Raw genomic sequence first — 27,870 nt, 5'->3', positions numbered from 1 at the left:
GCTGAAAAATCTGCCAATAACCTTATTGGGGTCCCCTTGTATGTTATTTGTTTCTTTTCCCTAGCTGCTTTCAAGATTTTCTTTTTGCCTTTAATTTTGGTCAGTTTGATTAATTTGTGTCTCAGTGTATTTCTCCTTGGGTTTATTTTAATGGTACTCGTTGTGCTTCCTGGATTTGAGTGAGTGGTTCCTTTCCCGTGTTAGGGACATTTTCAGCTATTATCTCTTGGAATATTTTTTCTCTCCCCTTCTTTCTCTCTTCTCCTTCTGGCACCCCTATAATATGGATGTTGGTGTGTTTAACTTTGTCCCAGAGTTCTCTGAAACTCTATTTGTTTTCAATCTTTTTTCTCTTTTCTGTTCCTCATCTGTGATTTCCACTAATCTGTCCTCCACCTTGCTTATTCGTTCTTCTGCCTCCTGTATTCTGTTGTTAGCTGCTTCTAGTGAATTTTTTATTTCAGTTATTGTATTTTGCATCTCTTCTTGTTTAAGTTTTATATCTTGTATCTCTTTGACCAGTGTTTCCTCTAAGTTATCCATCTTTGCCTCCAGCTTATTTCCAATGTCTTCCATCCTCTTCAGCATCAACAGTCTAAAGTCTTTTTCCTGGAGGCTGACAATCTCCTGATCACTTAGCTGATTTTGTGGGGTTTTTCCTTTCTCCCTCATCTGAGTTATAGTTCTCTGTCTTTTCATTTTTATAGGTTTTTGGTGTGGTGACCTTTTTACAGATAATAGAGTCATAGCCTCTCTTACTTCTAGTGTCTGCCCCCCTTGTGGCTGAAGTCTGTATGGGGGCTTGCTGTAGGCTTCCTGATGGGAGGGGCTGATGCCTTCCCACTGGTAGGTAGAGCTGATTCCAATCCCTCTGGTGGGTGGGGCTTTGTCTCTGTATGGCATTAGAGGTTACTATGTGCTTGGGGATTCTTTAGGCAGCCTGTTTACTGAAGGGTGGGGCTGTGATCCCACTTAGATTGTTGTTTGGCCTGGGGCTTCTCAGCACTGACTGATGCGTGGGGCCAGGTTTTCCCAAAATGGCCACCTCCAGAGAAAGGCACAGGTGCTGAATACTTCCAAGAGCTTTGCTTCCAATGTCCTTCCCCCACACAAGCCACATTCACCCCTGTTTTCCCAGGATGTCCTCTAAGAACTGCAGTCAGGTTTGACCCACATTCCTATGGAGACTTTGCATTGCCCTGGGACCCAGTGCATGTGAAAGTCCATGTGTGCCTTTGAAGAATGGGATCTCTGTTTCCCCCAGTCCTGTGGAGCTCCTGTGCACAAGCCCCACTGGCCTTCAATACCAGATGCTTCAGGGGCTCTTTCTCCCAGTGGGAGTTTGATGTAGGGCTCAGAACTCTCACTCCTGTAGGTGAGTTTCTGTGAACCAGTTACTTTCCAGTCCATGGGGCTTCAGGGGCTTCAGGGCTCTTTCTCCCATGGGAGTTTGATGTGGGGCTCAGAACTCTCACTCTTGTAGGTGAGTCCCTGTGAACCAGTTACTTTCCAGTCCATGGGGCTTCCCACCTGCGAGGTATGGGGTTGTTGATATTGTGTAATCACCCCTCCTGCCTATTGATGTGACCTCCTCTTTGTCTTTTGGGGTAGGATATTTTTTTTAAGATTTCTGGTCCATTTGGTTGAAGATTGCTCAGCTTTTAGTTATGAATGTTGTTTTTAGGAAAGAAGTTGAGCTCCAGTCCTTGTGCTCAGTCATCTTAATCCCATCTCCCTATTGGATTTATTTTATCATTTATGTTTTTAATTCACAAGAATTCTTATTTCCTGACACTTTTTCAAAGCAGGTTATTCTTGTTTTATTTAAGTGTGCTATTCTATCCCCAAGTTGACTCCATTTTAACCAGGGTTATTTTGTTTTATATTTTTCCCAAATGTCTGTTGTGATTTTCTCCTTTAGTTTCCTTGCTAATTTCTTCCTATCTAATTGATTTCTCTGCTAATATGTTCCCATTTATCTTCGTTGAATTTCTCAAAATTTTTGACCTGCCGATATCATCCTTTATTTTTCATCCCTATTATAACTTCATTCTTTTGTAAAAATTTGTTGTCATCTCATTGGTTTGTTGGGAAATACAAGAGACAGATGTATGCACTTACTTCACTGCTTTGATTATGTACTATTTTCGCAGTTCCATCTTGGGTTAAAAATATGATCCATGCATCTAGAAGTTAGAAAATTGATAGAAGACCATGTGTCTGTCACATGAGTTTCGAAGACAGTATGAGTCCCCTTTGTCCTGGGTGGTTGTTTTTGTTTCTATTACTAACATGCTGGTAAGATCATCTTTAAGAATTTAGTATAAGCTTAGGCTTGAATCCAGGCAGGCTGGCAGGCATTGCCAGATTTTAGCATTATATTCTTGGGCAGATTACATAGCCTTTTGCACTCTACTTGCCTGTAACATTGACAGAGGTAGATATTGCCCTCCTCAGTTATTTTGGGCCTTAAATTAGGCAAATTCTTAGCCTGGAGTATAGAATGCCTTTACAGAATATTTATTCTTGTTATTATTAGATTGCTTCTATTTAGAAAAAAGTTACGCATTTTAGGTAGCCCTTTCCTTGTGGGACAGATCAGTATCTGCTAAGCTGTCATGAAGTGGATGATTATAAAATGAGTTTTCACTGTGATTCTTTGTAATGCTGGTAATGCATTGGCAGAGAAAAATCCCTCTATTTTATTATTGTTGTTGTCTTTTTAAGGCCTCACCTATGGCATATGGAGGTTACCTGGGTAGGGATCGAATTGGAGCTGTACCTGCTGGCCTATGCCACAGCCACAACAACACTGGATCCGAGCCACATCTGCAACCTACACCACAGTTCACGGCAATGCCAGATCCTTAACCCAGTGAGCAAGGCCAAGGATTGAACCTGCGTCCTCATGGATGCTAGTCAGATTGCTTTCTGCTGAGCCATGGCAAGAGCTCCAAAAATCCCTGTTAAATGAGTTGAAAACTTTGAATGAGGAAGTTATTTTGTTGGCTTGGTGGAATCAGTAGCAAGCATACCTGCAGGGGTTTGGCTGCTAGAGATTCTTGTTCCCATTTTTTTTTTTAAGGGCCGCAGGTGTGGCATATGGAAGTTTCTAGGCTAGGGGTCAAATCAGAGCTACAGCTACCAGGCTACACCACAGCAACACCAGATCTGAACTTTGTCTGTGACCTACACCGCACCTCACAGCAACACCAGATCCTTAACCCAGTGAACAAGGCCAGGGATCAAACCTACGTCCTCATGGATACTAGTGAGATTCATTTCTGCTGAGCCACAACAGGAACTCCTCTTGTTCCCATTTAGTAAGCACTTCCTGGAATAGTAGTAGTAGGGTTCTTTACATGATTGGGCTTATAGGAAGCTAGTAAATGACACTAATCCCATTGTATTTTTCTGTGTGTGTACTTCTGTAGAGCTATAATAAATATGTATGTTTTTATAGTCTTCTTGAATATGTTTATAATTCTACTTCTTCTCCCACCCCCAAACTCTTAAATTGTCCAAGTGCCTCTTACATGAATCCCTTTGATCATTGACTTAAATCTTTTTTCTAATCTATAAATCTGGATATCATCTATAGTCCCTCAAAACCTTGCCACTTATACCTCTGCTATTCTCACTTCTTATAAGTTAGTTTTACCTGTTTAAAATTTTGTATAGATGGAATTCATACAGCATGTCTGGCTTTTTAGCTTAACTTATGAAATTTATACATGTTGCATGTTGTAGAAGACTATTCACTCGTTGTATAGTATTCCACTATATGAATGTTCACAGTTTATCCATTCTGTCACTTATTTAACATTTGGGTAGTTTTCACGTTTAGTCAGCCAAAGTGTTTTTTCCCTTTGTTTTTATATTTGTATCTAGAGCCCATCTATGAACAGTCTTGCACACATCTTTTGATGAACATATGAATGTAAAGTATTGGCTGTATGCTCAGGAGTGAAATTGATGAGTTTCAAAGTATTCAGTTGTTTAGCTTTGATAGATATTGCAACAGTTTTCCAGAGGAGCTAGACTAATTTTTACTTTCACTATCAGTGTAATTTTAGAGATTAATTTCTCTGCATCTGCCAGCACATAGTGTATTGTCCTTTTAAGGTTTTTTTTTAGCTTTTTATGCTGTATTTAAGTCTTTGGCCAATTTTTCTGTTCAGTTGCCTGCATTTTTTAATAGTAGTTTGTAGGAATTCTCTATATATTGTGGATATAAGTCCTATATCAGATATGTGTACTGCAGATACCTTTTTATACACTGCATCCTGCTTAAGAAATATTTGCCTGCCCCAAAGTTATAAAGATGTCCTCCCATTACCACCCACCAAAGCTTTATTCCATTGCTTTCATGTTTATATCTGAAGTACATCAGGAGTTGATCATTGTATGTGATGTGAGGTAGGAGTCAAGATTTTATTTTTCTGTATGACTATCCATTTGACCCAGGACCATAAAAACCATACTTTCTATACTGCTTTTTATTATACTTTTGTCATAAATGAGCTGGCTGAATATGTATGTGTCTATTTCTGGACTCTCTTACTTTCTTCCATGATCAGTTTCTCTAATTTTTTTTCATTAGTACCACTGTCTTAATTTCCATAGCAGTATTTAAAGTCTTGATATTTTATACTTATTTTTTTATACTTAAGTCTTGATATTTTATACTTGGTGTACTTATAATCATTTAGCTCTGTTGTTCTTCAAGAATGTTTTGGGTGGGAGTTCCCATTGTGGCTCAGCAGAAACAAACTGGACTAGTATCCATGAGGATACAGGTTCAATCTCTGGCCCTGGTCAGTGGGTTAAGAATCCAGCATTGCCATGAGCTGTGGTGTAGGTCACAGATCTGGCATTGCTGTGGCTGTGGTATAGGCTGGCAGCTGCAGCTCCACTTAAACCCCTAGCCTGGGAACTTGCATATGCTGCAGGTGCAGCCCTAAATAGCAAAATAACAGAATATTTTGAGTATTCTTGATCCTTTCTCATATCCATATAAATTTTAGAATTCATCTTCAATTTCCACACAAAGCACTTTTGGGATTTTAGTAGTGGTTACCTTGAATTTATGTATTAATCTGGGGAGAATTCTTTGTAAGATTTATTTTATATTTCATGAACTGTAGCCTATTTCTCTTTACTTTCAATACCATTTTGTAGTTTTCCATGTAGAGTTTATAAGTGTCTTTCATTAGATTTATTTCTAGGAAAAGTGGATTTTTAGATTATATTATAAATGGTATCTTTTTAATTTTTTAACTTTCTAATCATTGCTAGCATATAGAAATACATTAGATTTTTGTATGTTGACTTTGTATATAGCATACTGTTGGTTATATAATTCTATTAGTTTCTACACAGTCATGGTGTTATCTGGGAATAGTGATAATTTTCTTTCTTCTTTTCGATTTCTTATGTCTTTAATTTTTCCTACCTTAAGGTACTGGCTGGGACTTCAGGTGAAATGTTGAATGAAAAGAACTGATCTTTCTTGTCTTTTTGTCAAGTCTAGTCTCATCTCACCCGGAACTCTGTACAGATATGCACATGTGTTTTAAGACACTGTAAAACTAGGGAAGTTCTCTTTTATTTGCAGTTTGTTAAAGAGCTTTTATCCCAAATGGGTATTAAATTTTATCAGATGCCTTTTCTGCATCTATCAAGGTAATCTCTTTGCCACTATTTTAGTTTAATAGGATAAACTAATAAATTCTGATGTTGATCACCCTTGTATTATTCACAACCTCATTGGTTGTGAAATAAACTTTTTATACAATCCTAGGTTTGACTACTATTAGTTTGCTTAGCATTTTTACGTGTATGTTCACAAGAGAGACTTTTCTATATTTTTCTTTCTTGTAATGTGCTTGACAGGTTTTGGTACAAAAGTTGCACTTGTTCCAGAGTTCCCGTCATGGCTCAGTGGTTAAGGAATCTAACTAGGAACCATGAGGTTGCGGGTTCAATCCCTGGCCTTGCTCAGTGGGTTAAGGATCCGGCGTTGCCGTGAGCTGTGGTGTAGGTTTCAGACTTGTCTTGGATCCTTTGTTGTTGTGGCTTTGGCATAGGCCTGCGGCTACAGCTCCAATTAGACCCCCTAGCCTAGGAACCTCCATATGCCTCGGGATCAGCCCTAGAAAAGGCAAAAAGACAAAAAAAAAAAAGTTACGCTTGTTTCATCAAATAAGAAGCCATCTGTATAAATTTTCCTTGTGGGAGGGTTTTTAATAGTTAAATTTTAATAAAAATAGGACTATTTATGATTTTCATATTTGTGTCAGTTTTAGAAAGTGATGCGTTTTAAGTAATTTTCTCATTTTATTCAAATTTTCAATTAAGTTGGTTAAACATTTTCATGATAGCCTCATTATCTTTTAAGGCATCATTTTTGGTGTTGTAAAATTGTGTCCTCTCTCTTTTCCATTGATTAGTCTAACTGAATCAATTTTATTAATTTTTTGAAGAACCACCTTTTGGCTTTGTATTTTCTCTGTTGTTCATTTTTTCCCTAGTCATTGGTTTCTGCTGCTTATACCTATATTATTTCTTCTACTTTTGCTGGGTTTGACTTATTTTTTCTTAGCTTCTTTTAGATGGAAGATTTGTCATTTAATAAATGTCTTCTATTCCCTTGAAAATAACTTACATTCTTTTGCTGTGGAACACTAGATCTTGCCTCTTGTCTCCCCCCCCACCTTCCTTCCTCCCTTTCTCTTTCCACCCCTCTCTCCCTCCCTCCCCCCCATCATATGGGTGTGTGGGGGGGGATATGTGTGTGTGTGTGTGTGTGTGTATATATATATATATGTGTGTGTGTGTGTGTGTGTGTGTGTGTGTGTGTGTGTATATATATATATATTTTTTTTTTTTTTTTTTCTTTAGGACTTTGGGTGTGTTAGATGGAATTTCCCAGGCCAGGGATCAAATTGGAGCTACTGTTGCTGGCCTACTCCACAACCACAGCAACACGGATCTGATCCACATCTGTGACCCTACACCACAGCTCATGGCAACACCTGATCCTTAACCCACTGAGCAGGACCAGGGATTGAATTGGCATCCTCAGGGATACTAGTCAGGTTCATTTCCACTGAGCCACTGTGGGATCTCCTCTTTTATTGACCTCTTAAAAAAGACTTCTATTCCTATCTTTTTTCTGTTAAGCTTACATATTAAGTTTTTAATTTCAGGGCTGGTTTATTTATTTATTTATTTTTGTTCTAGAGTTTCCACTTGATCCTTTGTTAAGGACTTATATTCTTTTTTCTTTCTCTTTTTCCTTTTTTTTTTTTTTTTTTTTCAATTAGGGCCACAGACACTGCATGTGCAGCATATGGAAGTTCCCAGGCTAGGGGTCGAATCGGAGCTACAGCTGCCAGCCTATGCCACAGCTACAGCAACGCAGGATCTGAGCTAAGTCTGTGACCTCCACACAGCTCATGGCAACACCATATCCTTAACCCACTGTGCGGGGCCAGGGATTGAACCCACAACCTCATGGTTCCTAGTCAGATTTGTTTCCACTGTGCCATGACCGGAACTCCCAAGGTCTTATATTCTTTTTTTTTTTTAATTGTACAGACAGTTTTATTAAAATGGTATTTTACAGAGAGATTGAAACATAACCTGCAAGTCAAGAAATTATTAAGTAAATGAAAAAGTGTGGCGAAAAATGTTGTGTTCCAGGTGCAAACAAACCAACCTTTTTCTCTAAGAATGAACATGTGATCACAGTACAATACTGAGTTATTTTAAAAAGGAAACTAATAACAATGTGCATGAAAGTTACTGTACACAAAAGGAGACAAAGTGTAATTTTTACCTTCTATCACATATGTCCCTATAAAATAAGGGTTGAGGCTAAGTTCTCTCCAGATAGACAGTTAAAAAACTGAACAGATTAATTACCTAGAGCGAAGTTTCAGCTATTTCTCCCTGGCTTCTGAGTCTGATCCATTCTCAGGGTTTTTTTTGTTTATTTGTTTGTTTTGGTCTTTTTAGGGCCACACGCATGTGGAAGTTTCCAGACTAGGGGTCAAGTTGGAGAACAACTGCCAGCCTATGCCACAGCCACAGCAACCCAGGATCTGAGCCACGTCTTTGACCTACACTGAGGCTCACAGCAACACTGGATCCTTTACCCATTGAGAAGGGTCAGGGATCAAACCCGTGTCCTCATGAATACTACTCAGGTTCGTTACTGCTGACCCTCAGTGGGAACTCCTCTCAAGGGTTTTAAGCCCATGAGAAACTGGCTACATCATCAGGTTATAAGTGGATATTAAAGCAACTTACTTACCGCCATCTTAAGGCATTCAGGATTGTCTTGAATAAGCGGTTCAGCTTGTACTGTTTTGCTTAAGTTCTTTGATATAAGAGGAAACCTGACTTTGGTAAGGATGTCAACCGTAAATGGCTGGCGATTAGGTTCATCATATTTCAACCACGCAATGGCAGCATCATAAACCTGGTCTTCTGCTCTCACAGTCGGTGTCCTGGTTGAGGAGATGTGTAACTCGTTTGACATCAAGCTGTAGAAATTCATCAGTTTTTTAAACTTCAGTAAAATGTTGATGAATAAAGTCATCTGCAGTTGCTTTCAATTCAGGAGAGTCTAGACACTGCTAGTACACTTACACCAGGACAGTTTGAAGCATTGACTTGTTCTTTCAAAAAATCAACACACATTTTCTTCACAGGTTCAATCTGGTACTTGTTTGCTGCATCTAACAGAGACGGAACATTGTTGCTATTCACAGAAATTCTAGCAGTATAGGCAAATTCCACAAGTTGTTCAGTAATGTCAAGTTCAGCATCTTTGAGTTCTACTTCAAAGGACTTTGATTCAAGCATGTTAGTTGTAAACATTAGGTTAAAAAAAATGACTGGCTTAAGCAAGGACAACACAATGAGCAGGTATCTTTCTTTCCTGGACCTTAAAGATCACATCACAATGTTTTCTGTTTTTGCATATTATTCATGACGTCCATGAAGCCTGCCAACAATTTAGCTTTCTCTTGTGTGGCAAGTTTCTTCTCAGTCTTCTTGCTGCTTTTCTCCACCCCGGATGCTGCCATCCTCCATCAGCGCGGTTTACACCCGGGGCTCACTGGGTCGGGCAAGAGGTTGCATGCTTCTGGCACACTGAGGCTTCTCTTTACCTACCCCAGGCTGAAGCCAGGACTGCAGCTGCCACGCCGTGCTCCAGGACAAGGGGCCAGCAGCAGTGTGGCCCCTGTGGTAGGACAAGGCCCAGTGACTCACAGGGAGGTGATGTCCCAAGGACTTATATTCTTGATAAAACTTCATCTATTTTTTCGCCATATTTTCCTTTCTACTACATATTGTTAATATACAACATATTAATCACAATTATTTTAAAGTTTCTGCCTGTTGATTTCTGAATGCCTGAAGGTTCTGTGAGTCTGGGTCTGTGCCTGGTTTTGGTTTTGATTTTTCCTCCTAGTTTTCAGTCATATTCCTCTGTCTTTTGGCAGCCTGGCAATTGTTTATTGACTACTAGCCATTATGAAAATTGTAAAGGTTGCACATGATATCATCTTTCATGAAAGGTTCATCGTTTCCTCTCTTAGATATAAAGCAGAGGGGCTGATAACTTTGAGTTAGTTGGAGACTGTAGTGAATCAAGACTGAATTAAGGCTGTTTGTATATACGGTTTATTCTTCTCATACAGCCTAGCTTCCCAGGCCTTCCAACTAAAGACCTGATGTTTTCACTTGGGCCCCTCTCTCTGGCAGATCCTAAACTCTAATCCTTGTCTTCTTAGCGGTATGAGATAATCTGAAAACTTTGCTGTACTTTTGGGAAGCTTCTTGGCTTCCTGCTCCATGCACATCAGCATTCCACAGAAGTCTTGAAGGACATTTTTCATCAGGATCTTAGCCTCTCAGGTACCTATTTTTATCTTCTACCCCGTGAGGCCGACAGAATCTTTGCTGATATTTCTGCCTCTTGGCAGCAGCCCTCAGCTTGGGCAAAGCCTGGATTCTCACTCTGTGTTGTGGCTAGAATCAGCATATGCTCTTAGAAGAAAGTGTCTGTAGTCCATCAGCTTACCATTAGATTATTCATTCTTCTTCGGAGTCTTGGGACCCTCTGTCCTGGTTGCTTGAGTAGCTCTGGATGGCTTTTAAACAGATATTTTATTTTTACCCAGATTTTTCTACTTCATAGTAGAATTTAGTTTATCTGCCAGCTATTTCATCATACTCAGAAGCAGAAGACCCCATGATAGCCTCTAAGTACTTTCTGTATACGTTAATTATTTTGTAAATTACCACCCTTACCACCACTGCCCAAATGATTTACCTTCAGATATCACCTGTGAAGTTTTCCTTGTTGTGTATCTATTCTAATAATCACATTGTGGTAAGCAGAAGCACAGATATATAGATATAGATATTGTACTAAGCATAAATACAGATAAATTTTACATATATATATATGAAGTTTCATGTTATCCATTCACCAACCATAGGGAAATGAGGTGTTCTAATCTTTAAATAGACAAAGTAAAGGCCCAGTGTCTATAACATTATGGAATTTGACAAAAACAGTGATTCATTCACATTGGTCTTAGTATATAACCCTTGCTGTTAAAAATCTGTGCTGTAGTTCGTGGTCTTCCTATAATTTGTTTGCTTCCTTTAGCATCCAGCTCAGAGACCATCTTCAGGACATCCTACCTGTCCTGAAAGTGCTTCATTATTACTCTGTACATTCTTATATCATATGACTATATTGAAAGTAACCTAGCATGTATCTCTCTCTCCACCTACACAAAGCAGGGACTATATGTTATTTATCTTTGTAGTGCTTCAAGTTCCATTATGTGCATAATATATCTAAGCACATAATAAATGCTTATTGCATTTCCATGAAGTCATCACATGCGTAATTTAAATAGATTTAAGGAATTTATGATATACATATTGTTATTATTTTATCACCTTTATTCTTCCTGATAGGTTTTAGCAAAACTTTTGAACATTATATATTGTTACATATTAACTCATTTCCTTTGATTTAATACTTATAGTCTATATATATTGACCTCAGACAGTGTTTTCAGTTACAACTTCATAAAGCGGTTTCAATAACTTTTAGGATAAATATGGTAGTATTTCACAGTTACAAAGTGATTTACATTTTTGTTAGTTGAAGAATTAAATAAACAATGCAGTGATTAACATCACAGTTGATTAAGATAGCTTCTAGAAGACTTGAGCTGTTTACAGATGACAGTTCAAAAGAGGTATCTCATACACATGCTAGTTACATTTTATACCTGGATAGAATTTTTATATTTTTCAGACAGAGTGATTTTTTTTTTACCTGAACTTTGTTAAATAATTTATATATTCCATTTGTCTTAAAGCTTGGTAAGCTAAGGCTGCTATACAGTTATTGAAAATTACTCTCTTGAGAATTGTTAAAAATAAACTGTATGGTACTTTATTCTGTAATAGTGAGTAATTTAATCTCAGTGGTTATAGAAGAAACTTTATAATTACTTCCATTACCTTGGGGTTTGTTTGTTTGTTTGTGCTTTTTAGGGCTGCACCTGCAGCATATGGGCATATGGAAGTTCCCAGGCTAGGGGTCAAATCAGAGGTACAGCTGCCGGCCTACACCACAGCCACAACAATGCCAGATCTGAACTGCATCTGAGACCTACGCTACAGCTCATAGCAATGCCAGATCTGAGCTGCATCTGAGACCTACGCTACAGCTCATGGCAATGCCAGATCCCCAACTCACTGAGCAAGGCCAGGGATAGAACCCATATCTGATGGATACTAGTTGTGTTCATAGCCTGCTGAGCCACAACAAGAACTCCTTGAATTTCTTCACTTAACCATATTTTGAGGTTCATCCATGTTGAAGCATATATCAATATTTCTTTGTTTTTATGGCTATATAATCATTTTGTTTATCCATTATCAGTTGATGGTCATTGGATTATCAGCCAATAATCTTATGTCTTGTCGTGAGTAGTATTGTTATGAACATTCATGTACAAGTTTTTATTTGAACACTTGTTATTATTTTGGATGTATACTTAGGAATGGAATTACTTTTTTGAGGAACTGCCAAATTTTCCAGTAGCTGACCCATTTTTCATTTCTACCAGCAATGGAGTTCCCATCATGGCGCAGTGGTTAACAAATCTGACTAGGAACCAAGAGGTTGCGGGTTCAATCCCTGGCCTTGCTCAGTGGGTTAAGGATCCGGCGTTCCCATGAGCTGTGGTGTAGGTTGCAGACACGGCTCAGATCCCGCGTTGCTGCGGCTCTGACGTAGGCAGGTGGCTGCAGCTCCGATTGGCCCCCTAGCCTGGGAACCTCCACATGCCGCAGGAGCGGTCGTAAGAAAAAGGCAAAAAGACAAAAAAAAAAAAAATTTTTTTCTTCCATATTCTCTCCAGTGCTGGTAATTTTCTATTTTTTAATTATAGCTGTCCTAGTGACTAGTTTTTCCATGTCTCTGGCTTTCATCATTTTTTAACTATGATGCATCTATGGATCTCTTTGTGTACATCCTACTTGGAGTTAGTTGGGCTTTCTAAATGTGTGTATAGTAGTATTCTTGAATAAATTTGGGAAATGTTCAGTCATTATTTCTTAGGATATGTTTCTTCTCCATTTTATCTTTTTTACTTTTAGTCCTCCCATTATATGTTTGTCAATGTGCTTAACTTAATAAGGTCCCACATTTCTCTGACGCTCTCTTCATTTTTTTTCTTTTATCTATGGGTTGTGTAATCTCTGTTGATCTCTCAACAAGTTGAGTAATTCTACTAGTTCATAAATATGTATATTAGAGCATGGCCCCTTTTGTCATTTTTCTACTTCAGTTATATGCTTTTCACTTCAAGGTTGCTTTAAAAAAATTGTTTTGCCTCTTTATTGGTATGTTGTTTTTATTTCTGCAAGTTGTTTTTGCTTTTATTTATTTTTTTCTACTATATAGCATGGTGACCCAGTTACACATGTAGAAAAGTAGAAAATCTTGGAGCTGATGTCTCCCAGTGCATATTATTGTTAACTTGCTTGTTTGTTTAGTGACTGGCTGGTTATTTTAGTAGAGTCCATTTTCCTGTCTTTCCATTGCCCCAGTCTTTATCCCCAGTGCATGTGCACAGCCTCTGATGTTGCTCCTTTAGGGCCATAGCCCTGGGTTTTCACAGTTAACGCTGAGATGACAGTAGTATTGGCAGGGCTCTTCTTAACTATCTTCCTGACAACTTCAAAATGTTATGATCCACCAATCTATGCTAGTTGCTTCATAATTTTTAGTGATGCCTTCAGGTATTAATTGCTTCACCCGCCAAAGTAATCAAAGTTAGGAATAGTGGCCTAAATCACTGCTCGAGATTTGTTCTAACTGTAGGAAGGCTCCTCTTGGCTGTTTCCTGTCCTCTGGCAAACAAACCAGCTTACAGGTTATTTTTTTATGTCCATAGATTCCTTCAGTCTCCTCTCAATTACCTTTCACCAGGACTTCTACTGTTTTTTGGAATACCTTTGCTCATTGCCTTACAAGTGAATCACTGTTTCTCTGGAAGAGATTTGGAGCTGTTTTATGGCCCCCTTCTGCCCACAGGCAGTATCTCCAAGTCAGATCTCTTGAGTATGGAGTAAGTGCAGTGGTGTATTTCTTTCCCAGTCATATCTCTACTCTAATACCTAAATACTTGGTGGGATGGGGAGAGCAGGAGAAGAGGAACAGTATCCTCAGTTCTTCTTGGCTTGGCTCTCCCAGTGTGAAACACCCTCTTTCCAAGTTAAAACAAGAGCAATCAGTGCCACAGCAGCACTACAGCCAAGGTAGAGCCTACATCCCTCCAGTTGGGGGCTGCAGAGAAGAAAAGAGCCCCCTCCTCCCATCTCCTGCCCACATTCACTTGAGAACTTAGCTTTAGCAATAGGATGGGAAATATTGACATAAATACATGGAGCCAAAAAATTACTTCTCTGTTTTATAGAGATAGGCTTTCTTTTGGAGCCATGCTTGAGTGCTTAGCTAGGTCATTTACAGCTCTGCCTTAGTCTTCACTTTCTGCTTGTGTGGCATCTAAAGATCAGCCACAGTTGATAGTTTAGGATGTTCTCACATATTTTCCAAGCATATGTTTAGCCCCGGGTATACACATGGCCTTCTAACTTGTACTATATATGTGAAAAGTTTTTAAAACCTTTCCCCACAGGTATCTTTTTTTTTTTTTAGATAGAATTTAAAAATGTATTATTTTCATTTAAAAATTTTATTTTATATATATATTTTTTTAATTTTTTATTACTCAAAGGAATTTATCACATCTGTAGTTGTATAATGATCATAACAATCTGATTTCACAGGATTTCCATCCCACAGCCCAGGCACATCCCCCCACCCCCCCACCTTTTTTTTTTTTTTTTTTTTTTTTTTTTTTTTTTTTTTTTTTATCTTTTTGCTATTTCTTTGGCCGCTCCCGCAGCATATGGAGGTTCCCAGGCTAGGGGTTGAATCAGAGCTGTAGCCACTGGCCTAAGCCAGAGCCACAGCAACGCAGGATCCGAGCCGTGTCTGCAACCTACACCACAGCTCACGGCAACGCAGGATCCTTAACCCACTGAGCAAGGGCAGGGACCGAACCCACAACCTCATGGTTCCTAGTCGGATTCGTTAACCACTGCGCCACGACGGGAACTCCCTTTTTTTTTTTTTTTTAATTGTTATTTCCCCCTATGGAGAACAGTATGGAGGTACCTTAGAAATCTATACATAGAACTACCATATGACCCAGCAATCCCACTCTTGGGCATATATCCACACACTCCTTAAAAAAGAAACATGCACCTGCATGTTCATTGCAGCACTATTCACAATAGTCAAGACATGGAAACAACCCAAATGTCCATCAACAGATGATTGGATTAGGAAGATGTGGTATATATACATAATGGAATACTACTCAGCCATAAAAAAGAACAAAATAATGGCATTTGCAGCAACGTGGGTGGAACTAGAGACTCCCACAGGTATCTTTTTCAGCTTCTTTCTCCTCAGGCTTTCCTATCTGGCTATTGGTTGTCCCAGCGTTTACCCCTGTACCAGACAGGTATAATAATACATTTACCTTTAAATGGTTTTGTCAAATGCTGCCAGTCAGAATGCTGCTTTTACCCTGGGGAAGCTCCAAGGCAGGTGAAACAAAGACAAGCCCCTTAAGCTGATAATTCAGGGAACTTACCAGCCTGGACAAAGCACACATCACAGTTCTTTTGAATAAGTCCATATAGCTTCCAGTGTACCAGCAACCTGCACTGGGAATGTGGGCTGATGTCTTCACAGCTACTGCTCTACTGGGGAGGGGGGGTGATAAGTGAGTGTGTTAAAGTACCACTACTCTTTCTCACTGAAATTCAGCAACTGCATTCTTTATTAAGCATTCCCTGGGTTGTGAGTTTGAGGTTGGGGTTTTTTGTTTTTTTTTCCCATTCCAGAGTTCCAGATAAGTTGATACTAACAGGTGTTGCCAGTTTATTCACTCATATTGTGGGGGGATGGAGTTTGGGAGTTTTCCACTTCGCCATTTTTAGTGAGGTCTGTGTGCATATACTTGACTACATCTATAAAATTCTGTCTATATCATTTAGGAATTCACAGATACACAATATGAATGTGAAAAAAATTCATTGCTATGATAGTAAACTTAGGATGCAGATAGCTTCTGTTGGGAAGAAAAGATTTGATATTGGGAAGACGATTGTTTGACATGATTATACACATTCTGAATATTTGAAATTCTTGAGGATGAATTTTGTATCTGAATGTATCTGTGACATGACGTGGTAGAACATTAATTCTGGCGCTCAAACATTTTGTTAAAGTAGAAAATTACCAGAAGTTCCCATTGTGGTTCAGTAAGTAAAGAACCTGACTAGTATCCACGAGGACACAGGTTCGATCCTTTGCCTCGCTCAGCGGGTTAAGTATTCAACATTGCTGTGAGCTGTGGTGTAGGTTACAGACTTTCTTGGATCTGGTGTTGCTGTGGTATAGGCTGGCAGCTACAGTTTGACCCCTAATCCAGGAACTTCCATATGCTGCAAATTTCGCCCTAAAAAAAGCAAGAAAAAAAGGAAGGAAAGAAGGAAGGAGGGTGGGAAGGAAGGGAGAGAGAGAGGAAGAGAAGGAAAAAAGGCAGGCAAGCGGGCAGGTGGGCAGAAGAAAGGGAAAACTACCTATGTGTTTATTCCAGTAACATCTTGCTCTTTTAAAAATAAAACTAGATGGAGTTCCTGTTGTGGCTCAGCAGTAACAAACCTAAATAGTATCCATGAGGACACAGGTTCGATCCCTGGCCTCCCTCAGTAGGCTAAAGGATCCAGCATTGCTGTGAGCTGTAGTTTAGGTCGCAGATATGGTTTGGATCCTATGTTGCTGTGGCCATGGTTTAGGCCTGCAGCTACAAGTCCAATTTGAGCCCTAGCCTGGGAACCTTCATATGCCACAGGTGCAGCCCTAAAAAGATTAAATAAATAAAACTAGAAAATATCACACTTGAAAAAAATTTTAAAGCATAGTTAGAATATGAATAAAACCTTTATTTGTTACATTTTGTAGACTGATTATATAAAGTCATTCTCTATATTTTATTTTCGTTGTGCTCTCTTTCTGCAACTGTTTTTTGTAGAAACAAGGATGGGAAATCCTGAATGTTCTTTTTTTTTTTTTTTTTTTTTCTTTTAAAAGAAATAACACTGGAAATAACACTGAAGTGGACATTAGGAGATCTTTGTCCTTCTAATATTTATCTAACAGTGTAAATGTGGACAGTTTATTTTACTTGTCTAGTCTGTTTCTTTCATCTTGGTCCTCATCTATAAAATAAGAGCTGGGCCAGATAGGTAAGGGCTGTTTCAGCTCTATGATAAGAGCAGCAGCATGAAAGAGTATAGACTTTGGAGCTAGGCAAATTTATGTTCAGCCAGTTTTCGGTTACTTGTAGTCTAAAGCTTTCTAACCTGTCTAATCATTTTTTTGTGGTTAAGATGGAGTTATTAACACCCATCTCATAGAGTTGAGGAAGAATAAATAAGGTACATAATGTCTTCTAAGTGTGCACAAATGCAGTCTGCTCACCAGCATTCTTCATACCCCCATCACATAACTACATCATTTGAAGGAGTAGTTGGAAAAAAGACAGAAATCTTTGTGAGTTTTTATTTAGTTCACTTACATATGTGGATTAAGTTGTGAGTTATACTTGAGCAAAGTAAAAACTCTTATAGAGGCATTAAAGAACTTTCTCTTCTTTACTCTATAGATCCTTTTTTTTTTTTTTTTCTTTCAAAGGCCATACTTGTGGCATATAGAAGTTCCTGGACTAGGAGTCAAATCAAGCTGCAGCTGCTGGCCTGTGTCACAGCCATGACAAAGCCAGATCCTTAACTCACTAAGCAAGGCCAGGGATTGAACCATCATCCTCACAGACACTATGTCAGGTTCTTAACCTCCTGAGCCACAACAGGAACTCCCAGATTTTGTAAACTTTTTTATTTACTTATATACTGTATTAGTACTAAATTAACATCTTACAGAAACTTAAATATTGAAGATTATGTTTAAACGTTTTCTTTTTTCTTGGGTTTTTTTGTTTGTTTTTTTTTTGTTGTTGTTGTTTTTGTTTTTGTTTTGCTTTTTAGGACTGCACCTGAGCACATGGAGGTTCCCAGGTTGGGGGGTCGAATCGGAGCTGCAGCTGCCGACCTACGCCACAGCCACATCTGTGACCTACACCACAGCTCACGGCAATGCTGAATCCTTAACACACTGAGTGAGGCCAGGGATCAAACCCACATCCTCATGGATACTAGCCGGGTTCATTACCACTGAGCCATGATGGGAACTCCCTAAAAGTTTTCTTTGACTTTCCATCTTCTTTGACCTAACATGTCTCAATCTCTTTTTCTTGGAAAATAGCATTCGCTAAAACTTCATGTCTCTGTGTTACATTTTGGTAGTTCTTAAAATATTTCAAACATTTTCATTTGTTACAGTGATCTGTGATTGGTGATCTTTGTTACGGTTACAAAAAAATTGTGATTCTCTGCAGGCTCAGGTGATAGTTACTTTTTTTTAGCAATGAAGTATCTTTTAGTTAAGGTATGTATTTTTTTAGACAATGCCTTTGCACATTTAATCCACTACGTCATAGTGTCAACATAATTTTATATACATTGAGAAACCAAAAATTTCATATGACTCACTTTTTTGTGTGCATGATATTTGCTTTATTTGTGGTGGTCTGGAACTGGACTCTCAATAATATCTTGAGGTATGCCTGTATATGCTATTGCAAATGAGGTCCTTTTAGATATACTTTGTTTAATTTTTTAATTTAAACATGTCTTGAATACTTTCCCTATCGTTAAGAAAATTGAATGCACTCTTAATGGTTCCTTAGTTCTGTGTATATAAAAATGTAACAAAAACATACTGTGCTTATACTTAATTATGTTTCTCCACAGTTGTCCCAAGATGAATGTCTAGCATGTATCTGACAAAAACTTTCCTTTGATACTAATTGTAAAATTGTCTTAAAAGATAGGACTTGCCAGTAGAATAATATTTGCATCTCTCCAGTTTTCCTGGCTATAGGAATTGACGGTTTAAAAAAAATCTTTGACAGTAATGTAGATGAAAATGGTATGGATTCTTTTTATGTTTCATTGATTATAAATGAGGTTGAACTTTTCCACATTTTAGCACTTCTCCTGCAGGTTGCTTCTTCATCCTACTGCCTTTTTCTAAATTTTTTGGAAACCATTCTTATTTGCCAGAAAACATTTAATTGGTTCTCATGGACATCAAATAACAATATCAGCGTGTTTATACTTATAAAATTAGTAGCTTATTTATTAACATAATTTCCTTTCCTTTTTTTGCCAGAAATTTCACCATAAAAAAATGAGAAGGGAGGTTATAAAACAACTTTACAATTTATATGTATTCTCAAAAGAAATGTGAGAGTACTTTATCCTTAAACTCTCAACTATTTTTTGTATTATTACTAGTATGCTAGGTTAAAAAATGGCTTCGTGGAGTTCCCATTGTGACAGTGGAAGCAAATCTGACTAGTATCCTTGTGGATGAGGTTCGATCTGTGGCCTTGCTTAGTGAGTTGGAGATCTGGCATTGCCATGAGCTGTGATGTAGATTTCAGACGCAGTTCAGATCCCACATTGGTGCAGCTGTGGTATAGACTGACAGCTGCAGCTCCAATTTGACCCCTAGCCTGGGAACTTCCATATGCCATGGGTGTGACCCTAAAAGTTAAAAAAAGGGGGGGGGGCTTCTTAATTTAATTTTAATTTATATTACTCTAAAAAGTTCTTTTTTGGTGAATTATTTGTATTCTTTTTCTTTCTAATTTTTAGGAATTCTTTATATATTAGGGAAATTCCTATGTGCTTTATGCATTGCAAATGCTTTTCTTGGTTTATTGTTTTCAAAATTGGTCATGATGGCTTATTTTATTAGCCTGCTTCAGAATACTAGCCTGGCCTAGTATTGCCTAGGACAGGGCCATTTCACATATTCCTAATGGGTAAGTCAATAATCGTTGCCCTTTTGGTACATATATTAGCTGTGAATTTGCTTAAGAGAAATATCCAGAGTTCCCTCATGGCTCAGTGGGTGAAGGATCTGGCACTGTCACTTCCATGGCTATGGTTATTGTTGTGGTATGGGCTCAGTCCCTGGCCTGGGAGCTTCACATGCCACAGGCACAGCCCTTCCCCCCCCCCCAAAAAAAGAGAGAAAAGTATCCAACTCATATTTCTGTTCCTATTTCCACCTTCAGCCCAGTAGATAGCAGTGGTGGTTTTACTAGCCTGGGGCAGCTTTGCTGCCAGATCAGTTGGACTTGATTTGGGGCCAGGAAGAAGTTGAGGGAACTTGTGGCTTTGTCAGCTAAAAGTAGCAAACTTGGTTCGAAAGAACAAGAACAGCTATGATAACCAGGCAAAAAAAGTTGAGAATAAAATCCAAACAGGTATCATCAGCTACACAATATGGGGGAGACAGATACTGTAAGTCCTGGCAAATTTCATTTTACAGAACAACCACCCATAGAAAAATAAATCAGAATCCAGAATTGCTACAGTTGCTACATTAACTAAAATGTCCAGCTTTCAGCCAGATATTAGGAGATATGTAAATAGATAGGAAATTACAATACATATTCAGGGGGAAAAAAAAGCAGAAGCCAGACATAAAACTACATATTGTGCAAAGTTATTTACATGAAACTTCTAGATAAAGTATAACTATGGAAAGCAGATTACTGGCTGCCTAAATTGGTGGTTGGGAGGGACCTTTCAGGATGCTGGATGTACTCTAAAATGATATTGATGCATGTACAACTGTATAATTCACTAAGAATCATTGATCTGTACATTTAAGTGAATGAATTTTGTGGTATATAAGTTATACCTCAATAAAGCTGTTAAATATGGAGGGGAAACCAACATCTTTAAAATGACAGTATTCTATCAGTGATCTCAGCTTGCTGTTGTGACTACCTCTTTGCTGTTTTGTTTTCAAACATAAGTAACCGTTTGTGGTTTATAAAAATAATTGAAGATAACAACTGGAGGTACTTAAGAGCAGTACCTAATTTTTAGGTAGAAGTGAATAACTCTTGTTAAAGTGACAGTGTACTTTAAATTGTGTATTCACTTTTCTTTGAGTCACTCTTACTTTAGTCATTTATCTCCTTTATTCTTTCTTGCTTAATAAAGGAACATCCCCTCTTTTTCACCTCTCCTTTAATGCTAATTATGACTGTCAAGTGCTCCTAGTAGAACATTCCCAATGCTATCATCCTGACTTTCTTCCCTGGCTACTTTGCATATTCCCCAGTTCATTGTGTTGTGCTGCAAGTATATCATATGATAGAAACTCTTGTATGTGAGGAACCTACGTAAATACATTTGGGTCAGTGTATTAGTATAGATATCACTACTGAAATCTTATAAGAATTAAAAACGTGATATTGTATAGAATCCTTGTCTACAGCCCCTTTCCCCTTAGAACTGTGGAAAATGTCCTGTTTTCTGTACATATTTAACAATGAGGAGGAAAATGGGGCTATCTTGAATTTTGTTCCTTTAGTGGAACATGATACTTAGAACTTTTTTTCTTATTTTGAATTTCACATAACTGTAACTCAGTGGTGATTTCTTATTTTGATTCATTATTTATAGTGCAAATTTTTTTTGTTTGTTTTGTTTTTGTTTAGGGTCACATCCATGGCATATGGAAGTTCCCAGGCTAGGGGTAAAATCAGAACTGCAGGTGCTGGCCTACACTACAGCCACAGCAACACCAAGCTGGAGCCACATCTTTGACCTACACCACAGCTCACAGCAATGCCGGATCCTTATCCCACTGAGCAAGGCCAGGAATTGAGCCTACGAGTTGGGTTCATTAGCCACTGAGCCATGATGGGAACTCTCATAGTGCAAATTTTTAATGTGCTTATTCATTTCTTGTTTCACATTTTTCATACCTTTTTGTAGGTCTTTTTGTTTTTATATATCTTTCAGGTAGCTTTCCTCAATTTTTGTTTTCTTATTTCATATTATTGTTTCATTGGGTATAGATACAGAGCAAATATTTTCTTCTGCATTTTGAATGAAATCCTTCCCTTTTTTCCTGTAGTATTTTCTTTTTATGAGACTCATGTGATTTTCTTTCCTTATTCATAAAATGAAAAAAAAATTAGTTCTCCAGACTTGAGTCTTTTTATTGGAATGTAATCTTGAAACATCCCCACCCACACCCCTCCAAAGTATACTACTTACATAGCTCTTTTGGATTTTACCTCTTTTTTAATAGACTTTTTTCCCAAGTGCAAAGTACCATCTAGTCGTTAATGTCCTGGCCAGGTTATGATGACTGATTATGTGTCCAAATGGATGTAGTTCAAGAACAGCTAATTGGAGGAAATTTTATGGTATGGTACATATTATCTGATAGGGAATACTCCAAAATAAGAACAGTCTTATCAGAGAACCTTCTTGAAATAGGGGTAGATTTCTGTGGAATGTAATTATTTAGCATTGCCTGTTAGGTCCCATTCTGTGTTTTTAGTTGGTCAAACTTTGGGGTCTGACAGATGAGTGACTAATATTGTAGTTCCCAGGGCTGTTCTAACTTTGTAACCCTTGTGGTTTTCATAAATAAGACAATGAAGAGATGAAAGAAGGTGAATTCGATAGTACATTTCCCTGTCATTTTGATTTTATGTTTACGGTCTTACTATGCTGTTTTTTATTTGTGATAATTTTGAAAAGTATGCCTTTGTAAAGTAACATCTGTAAGTATTGATTTCATATAGATTTCAAGTATCATATGGCATAAAGACATGATTTTATTTATTTTAAAAAATTAATAAAATAATCATAGTTCCCATTGTGGCCCAGAGGTTTTGGACCCAGCTAGTATCCATGAAGATGTGAGTTCAATCCCTAGCCTCTCTCACTGGGTTAAATAACCAGCGTTGCTGAGCTGTGGTGTAGGTCACAGACAACAGCTCAGATCCCACATTGCTGTGGCTGTTGTGTAGGCAAGCCAGCTGCAGCTCCGATTTGACCCCTAGCCTTGAAACTTCCATGTGCCACAGGTGCAACCCTAAAGAAAAAAAAGAAAAAAAAATATTAAAAATAATGAAATCCTCACATTTCCTCATAATCTGGTTTGGGAAAGTAATTGTTTTATGACTCTTTAAATACTTCCCTCTTGATTGAGTCGGTTAAACTTTGGGAATAGTAAATTAAACTTTCTTTCTTTGTAGTAAAGTCTCATCTGTATGGGATATTGCATAAATCTTAGAAGACTGCAATAAAGTGGCAATGTCTCGGGAACCCACCCCACCTCTCTCTGGAGATATGTCTACTGGTCCTATAGCAGAAAGCTGGTGTTATACACAGGTACGTGCTGTTAGAAATGCCTTATTTTATGTCACTTAAAAATTTTATGGTACTCAGAGTATTGTGAAGAACTTTGGAATTGTTATTAGAACTGTTAGAAGAGTGGGTCATAGGCTGTTTAACATGACAATTAAGGAACATAAAAATCATCATGGTAAAAGTGCTTTTCTCAATATTTTAGGTTAAAGTAGTAAAATTTTCCTACATGTGGACCATTAATAACTTCAGTTTTTGTCGAGAGGAAATGGGTGAAGTGTTAAAAAGTTCAACATTCTCATCTAGCCCAAGTGACAAAATGAAATGGTAAGAGTTTCGTTTGTTTTGGCTATTCATTTTTGATGTTATCATCAGCTGCTTCACAGTTATGCTATTGTTTCTGAATGGATTTTAGTCTAATATATTATATAGATTACATAAGCTCCTGATAGTACAGAGAATTATAAAGAACTGTGGGGAGACATTGAGGGGAACATCGTTCAATTATATAGATTGTTTAACAAATGATTTCAGTATTGCCTCTCTCTTGAATGTTTAAAGTATTATGTTCCTCCATGTGAGTCTGTTGTTTTATTTTAGGTGCCTGAGGGTAAATCCAAAGGGATTAGATGATGAAAGTAAAGACTACTTGTCCTTATATTTGCTTTTAGTCAGCTGTCCAAAAAGTGAAGTTCGAGCAAAATTCAAATTTTCCCTTCTGAATGCTAAAAGGGAAGAAACAAAAGCAATGGGTAAGTGAATTCCAAATGATTTGAGCAAGTCTCTAACTATGTGCTGTGACTTCTGCACTTTTACCTAGGAAAATTTAGGGTTTTTTCCCCCCTAAAATATGGTTAATCCAAAACATCTTATTTAGGCTGTTAATTTTATTTTATTTATTTATTTATTGTCTTTTTTGTCTTTTCTAGGGCTGCTCCCATGGCATATGGAGGTCCCCAGGCTAGGGGTCTAATCGGAGCTGTAGCCACTGGCCTACACCACAGCCATAGCAATGCGGGATCCGAGCCTCATCTTCGACCTACACCACAGCTCGCGGCAACGCTGGTTACTTAACCCACTGAGCAAGGTCAGGGATCGAACCCGCAACCTCATGGTTCCTAGTCGGATTCGTTAACCACTGTGCCACAACGGAAACTCCAGGCTGTTAATTTTAAATACCAATATAGAATTATAGTTGTTTTACTAAGTCTTAGACTTCATAAGGCATGCAAATCATATTAAAATTTGCATTTTTCATGTCCTAAAGTAACATTTACTTTTCACTTCTAAAAATAGCTACTGTTAGGACAAGGTGTCTGTTTCAGTGCCTGGCACATAGAATAAGTGTTCAGGAAATATTTCTTTTTCTCCTTTGCCATTTTTGCCAGGTAATAAAATCTGAAGAACAGTGTAAAGGTGTTTGAATGTCCTAATACTTTGTCACTCGAATTTTTTTTCGAGCAGTAGACTTAACACTGAAAGGAAATCAGTTTTTCTTAGTCTCAGAATCTATTAATTCAGTTCTAGCTTCTGAATTACAGGCAGCTGAAACATACAGCCGACTGAAACCATGTAACCTGGTACTTCCTAAGAACTTTGTAGGAAATGTACTGTGTACAGAGTAGAAAAATACATCGTGAACTGCCACGTTAAATTTTAAGTGATTGCTAGAAGTAAATGACAAAATCAAGTACATCGTTACCAAAAAACCCTCCAAAAATACATTTAAATATCTTATTGCTGAGTAATACATAGTTTCACATGTATTTTCACATTGTTTGACATTTAAGATATGGGAGTGTCTTAGTTCAGGTTGCTGTAACAAAGTAACAGAATGGGTGACTTATTAACAACTGACATTTATTTTTCATAAGTCTGGAGGCTGGGAATCCAAGATTAGGGTAGCAGGCAGCATGGTCAGATTCTGGTGAAGACTTACAGACCACCAGCATTTCCCTGTGTCTTCACATGGTGAAAAGGGCTAGGGATCTTGTGGGGTCTCTTTTATAAGAGCACAAATTCTATTTATGAGGATTTCTACCTTCATGACCTCATCTAAGCCCAATCACTGGCTCTTAATACCATCACATTGGGGACAGGGCTTCAGCATAAAAATTTTAAGGGAATACAAATATTCAGTCCATTACATGGAGTGTTTCCATTAGAATTATTACTTGTTTTCTACCTCCAGCTTGTGTATATAGCAGATAGTGAATATTTTCAGTTAAGTATCTGGTTTACATCATAATAAACAGTTGTTAGCCAGTATGTTAGGCATTTGAAACATTTATTAAATCTTTTTTTTTAACTAATGGTAGTAAAACCCCTCTTCTGGACTTTTATGAAAATTGTTTTTAGAGGTGAGGGGATTATGTCTAAAGACCTAGGAATGATAAGGGGCTTTATGTAGCTTTTTCACCAATTAATAGATTTTTCTCTAGTTCAGTAAAACTTAAATCAGTGGGATGGTTATCCCAGTAAAGCTTACAACATGTCCTGGTGATTTAGAGCATCCATTTTTAAAGAGAGAAGCAGGAAATTATAGGTATGTTTCTAATTCGGTTCTAACGTTTAATGAGAAATAGTATTCCTCTGTCAGTGTATTTTGATTCTACTTCTTTATTGAAGGGCTTAGATTGTTTGAAAGATCTCTTCCGTCTCTTTGAGATTTGATCTGGCTTTTCTTAGATATCTTGGAATCTGAAAGTAAGCTTATTAATGATGGCCAAAATTTTAGTAGTGCTGTGAAATGATCTGGTTTTACCAAATGTAACTCTTAGGACATTTTATTTATGAACACACATGTCTCTAATTTTTATGATGGAGGTATTGGCCAAGTCTTACTTTTATACATTCATTTAACTGTGTTATCATTAATAAAATGTTTCTTGGATACTTGTTTTATTTAAACTTCTGTTTTCCACCAGAAAGCCAAAGAGCATATCGATTTGTACAAGGGAAGGACTGGGGTTTTAAAAAATTCATTCGAAGGGATTTTTTGCTTGATGAAGCTAATGGTCTTTTACCAGATGACAAGCTTACATTATTTTGTGAGGTGAGTACAATTTTTATTTCAAGGAATTCAGTGGTCAGTTTTATTTTAGTGATGAAGCAAAAATACACAGAATAATATTAAAATTAAGTAACCGGTGTAATTGGTAAAGTTTCATTGTTAAGTGTCTTACCAGTAGAAGCTGACTAGATTTTCATGGAAATCAATGTTGTAGCCCAGCCTGAAAAAAATATTGTCATATCTTTAGCTATAAATTGTATTTACAGTTATACTAGTACATAGTAAATACTTCTTTCTTAGGAAGATTGTGACTGGATCTAGATTTATATGAAAATTGCTAAATATCATCTTCATGCTGAGTAATTCTGAACAGATGGTCAATTTTTGTCATATTCAGATTGATGATATTAAATATTATTAGGAGTTTGTCAATTTTAATCCATACTTCAACAGTAGTGAAAGTGCCTGAAAAGATTGAGAAAGTTTTTGTTCATTTAAGCAGTTGGGTTCATTTAGTCAAATAGATGTTAGCATTGTTAGCATTATAAGCAACGCCATCTCAAATTTTTAAGATATGTCCATGTCTGTTGACGAACTTATAAGATATAATCATATGCATAAAATATCATCTTTGAAAGTTACCAGCATCGCCCCTTCCAATAATTTATACTTGTGATTGGTCATAATTTGAGGCTTGAATTTGCTTCTGTCATTGTTATCATCATGTAGCTTTATCTATACAAATTGTTGAGATGATCGTGTAACCTCAACATATTTCAATAGATTATTATAGATGTATGTGTCTTGGAAGCACAATAACATCCTTAACTGCTGCTAAGTTAGCTTTAATCTTTTTATAGAAAATGTGTAAAATTACTTGGCAAGATTACAGACTAATTGTATGTCATTATGCTGTGCCAGAAAAATAATTGAAATGTGGCCCCAGAGACTACATGGTGCAAATATACTGCATCTTATTTCTACCTAGACAAATTAAATGAACTGCATGATGAATTTGTTATGAATACAATTATTTGGTTGATAAAATGCATATCATCAGTGTCTTAAGCAGGGCTTATCATTAAATAATTTGATAAAAATTTATACTAAAGCATTTGTTGCTAATAGATATTCTAAATAGTGTTGAAGTAGTTATAGATTATATTATTTAAGCATTCTTAATTTTGCACTTATCTTATGTTTCAGCATATTATTTTTTTAAATTACATAATCTTAAAATTCAAAAGACCTTAAAGTCAGGAATAAATGTTGAAATTTAATAAGATTGGCATTTAAGGAGACTTTTTTTCTTTTGACTGTTAATGAGACAAATTATATTGACCAATCTTTGCATTCCTACTGTGTGTGAACCATGTGGCTGTCCGTGATCTGTTTCTTTTAATGCAAGAAAAGCATTTTGAGTTACTTTAAAATAAATAAATAAACAACCTTAAAAGCTGTGTAATCAAATAAAAGGAAAAAAAAACCTACTGCAGCTAAAAAAGTCTTTTCTGTGAATAAACATTTTAAGAAAATATTTTTATTTTTAGAATTGAAATTTTGTTTACTTAGTATATTCCCTTAAGTATGTTTTATTGGAACCTAGCCAAACAAGAAATTCAGAATAAAGGCTGAACTTAAGAATTTTTTTATACGTGTTGCTGAAGTATACCTTTTATCCACATGCTAAATTATATATGCTAATGACCTCCTAAAAGTAGAACTCACCGTGACATACATTTTAAGTTGTCACTGATCAGATTCAGTTTTGGATTTTGTAATATGTATCTTTATTGATGTAGACATTTATACTCTGGGCACTGTATTTAACTTAGTTGGGCAAAAAGTGCTTT

General features: G+C 37.2%; 1 protein-coding gene and 1 pseudogene across 11 annotated transcripts in view; one reads left to right on the top strand and one right to left on the bottom strand.

The window, feature by feature from the left end:
• Positions 1 to 27,870, top strand: part of SPOPL (speckle type BTB/POZ protein like) — a 73,624-nt gene that overhangs the window by 27,899 nt on the left and 17,855 nt on the right. For 4 of the 11 annotated variants that reach the window (XM_085001348.1, XM_085001347.1, XM_013983943.3 and 1 more), the window contains exons 2-5: positions 22,893 to 23,028; positions 23,210 to 23,331; positions 23,676 to 23,756; positions 25,932 to 26,059. In XM_085001348.1, the coding sequence (XP_084857474.1) occupies positions 23,753 to 23,756; positions 25,932 to 26,059 (132 nt within the window). In that variant the 5' untranslated portion in view covers positions 22,893 to 23,028; positions 23,210 to 23,331; positions 23,676 to 23,752. Of the gene's footprint in view, positions 1 to 22,892; positions 23,029 to 23,209; positions 23,332 to 23,604; positions 23,757 to 25,931; positions 26,060 to 27,870 lie in introns of all 11 variants that reach the window. The other 7 variants (XM_013983941.3, XM_001924688.7, XM_085001345.1 and 4 more) reach the window with 2 other exon arrangements.
• On the bottom strand, positions 7,625 to 9,098 carry LOC102166074 (kelch-like protein 7; annotated as a pseudogene).

This window comes from Sus scrofa, chromosome 15, assembly GCF_054392235.1.
Source record: "Sus scrofa isolate SSC_HxYL_T2T_F1_AM1 chromosome 15, Sscrofa_HxYL_maternal_Yorkshire_Landrace_v2.0, whole genome shotgun sequence".
NCBI classification, from domain to species: domain Eukaryota; kingdom Metazoa; phylum Chordata; class Mammalia; order Artiodactyla; family Suidae; genus Sus; species Sus scrofa.
The sequence above is the reverse complement of the archived record's forward strand: the minus strand, read 5'-3'. Positions and strand labels throughout refer to the sequence as shown.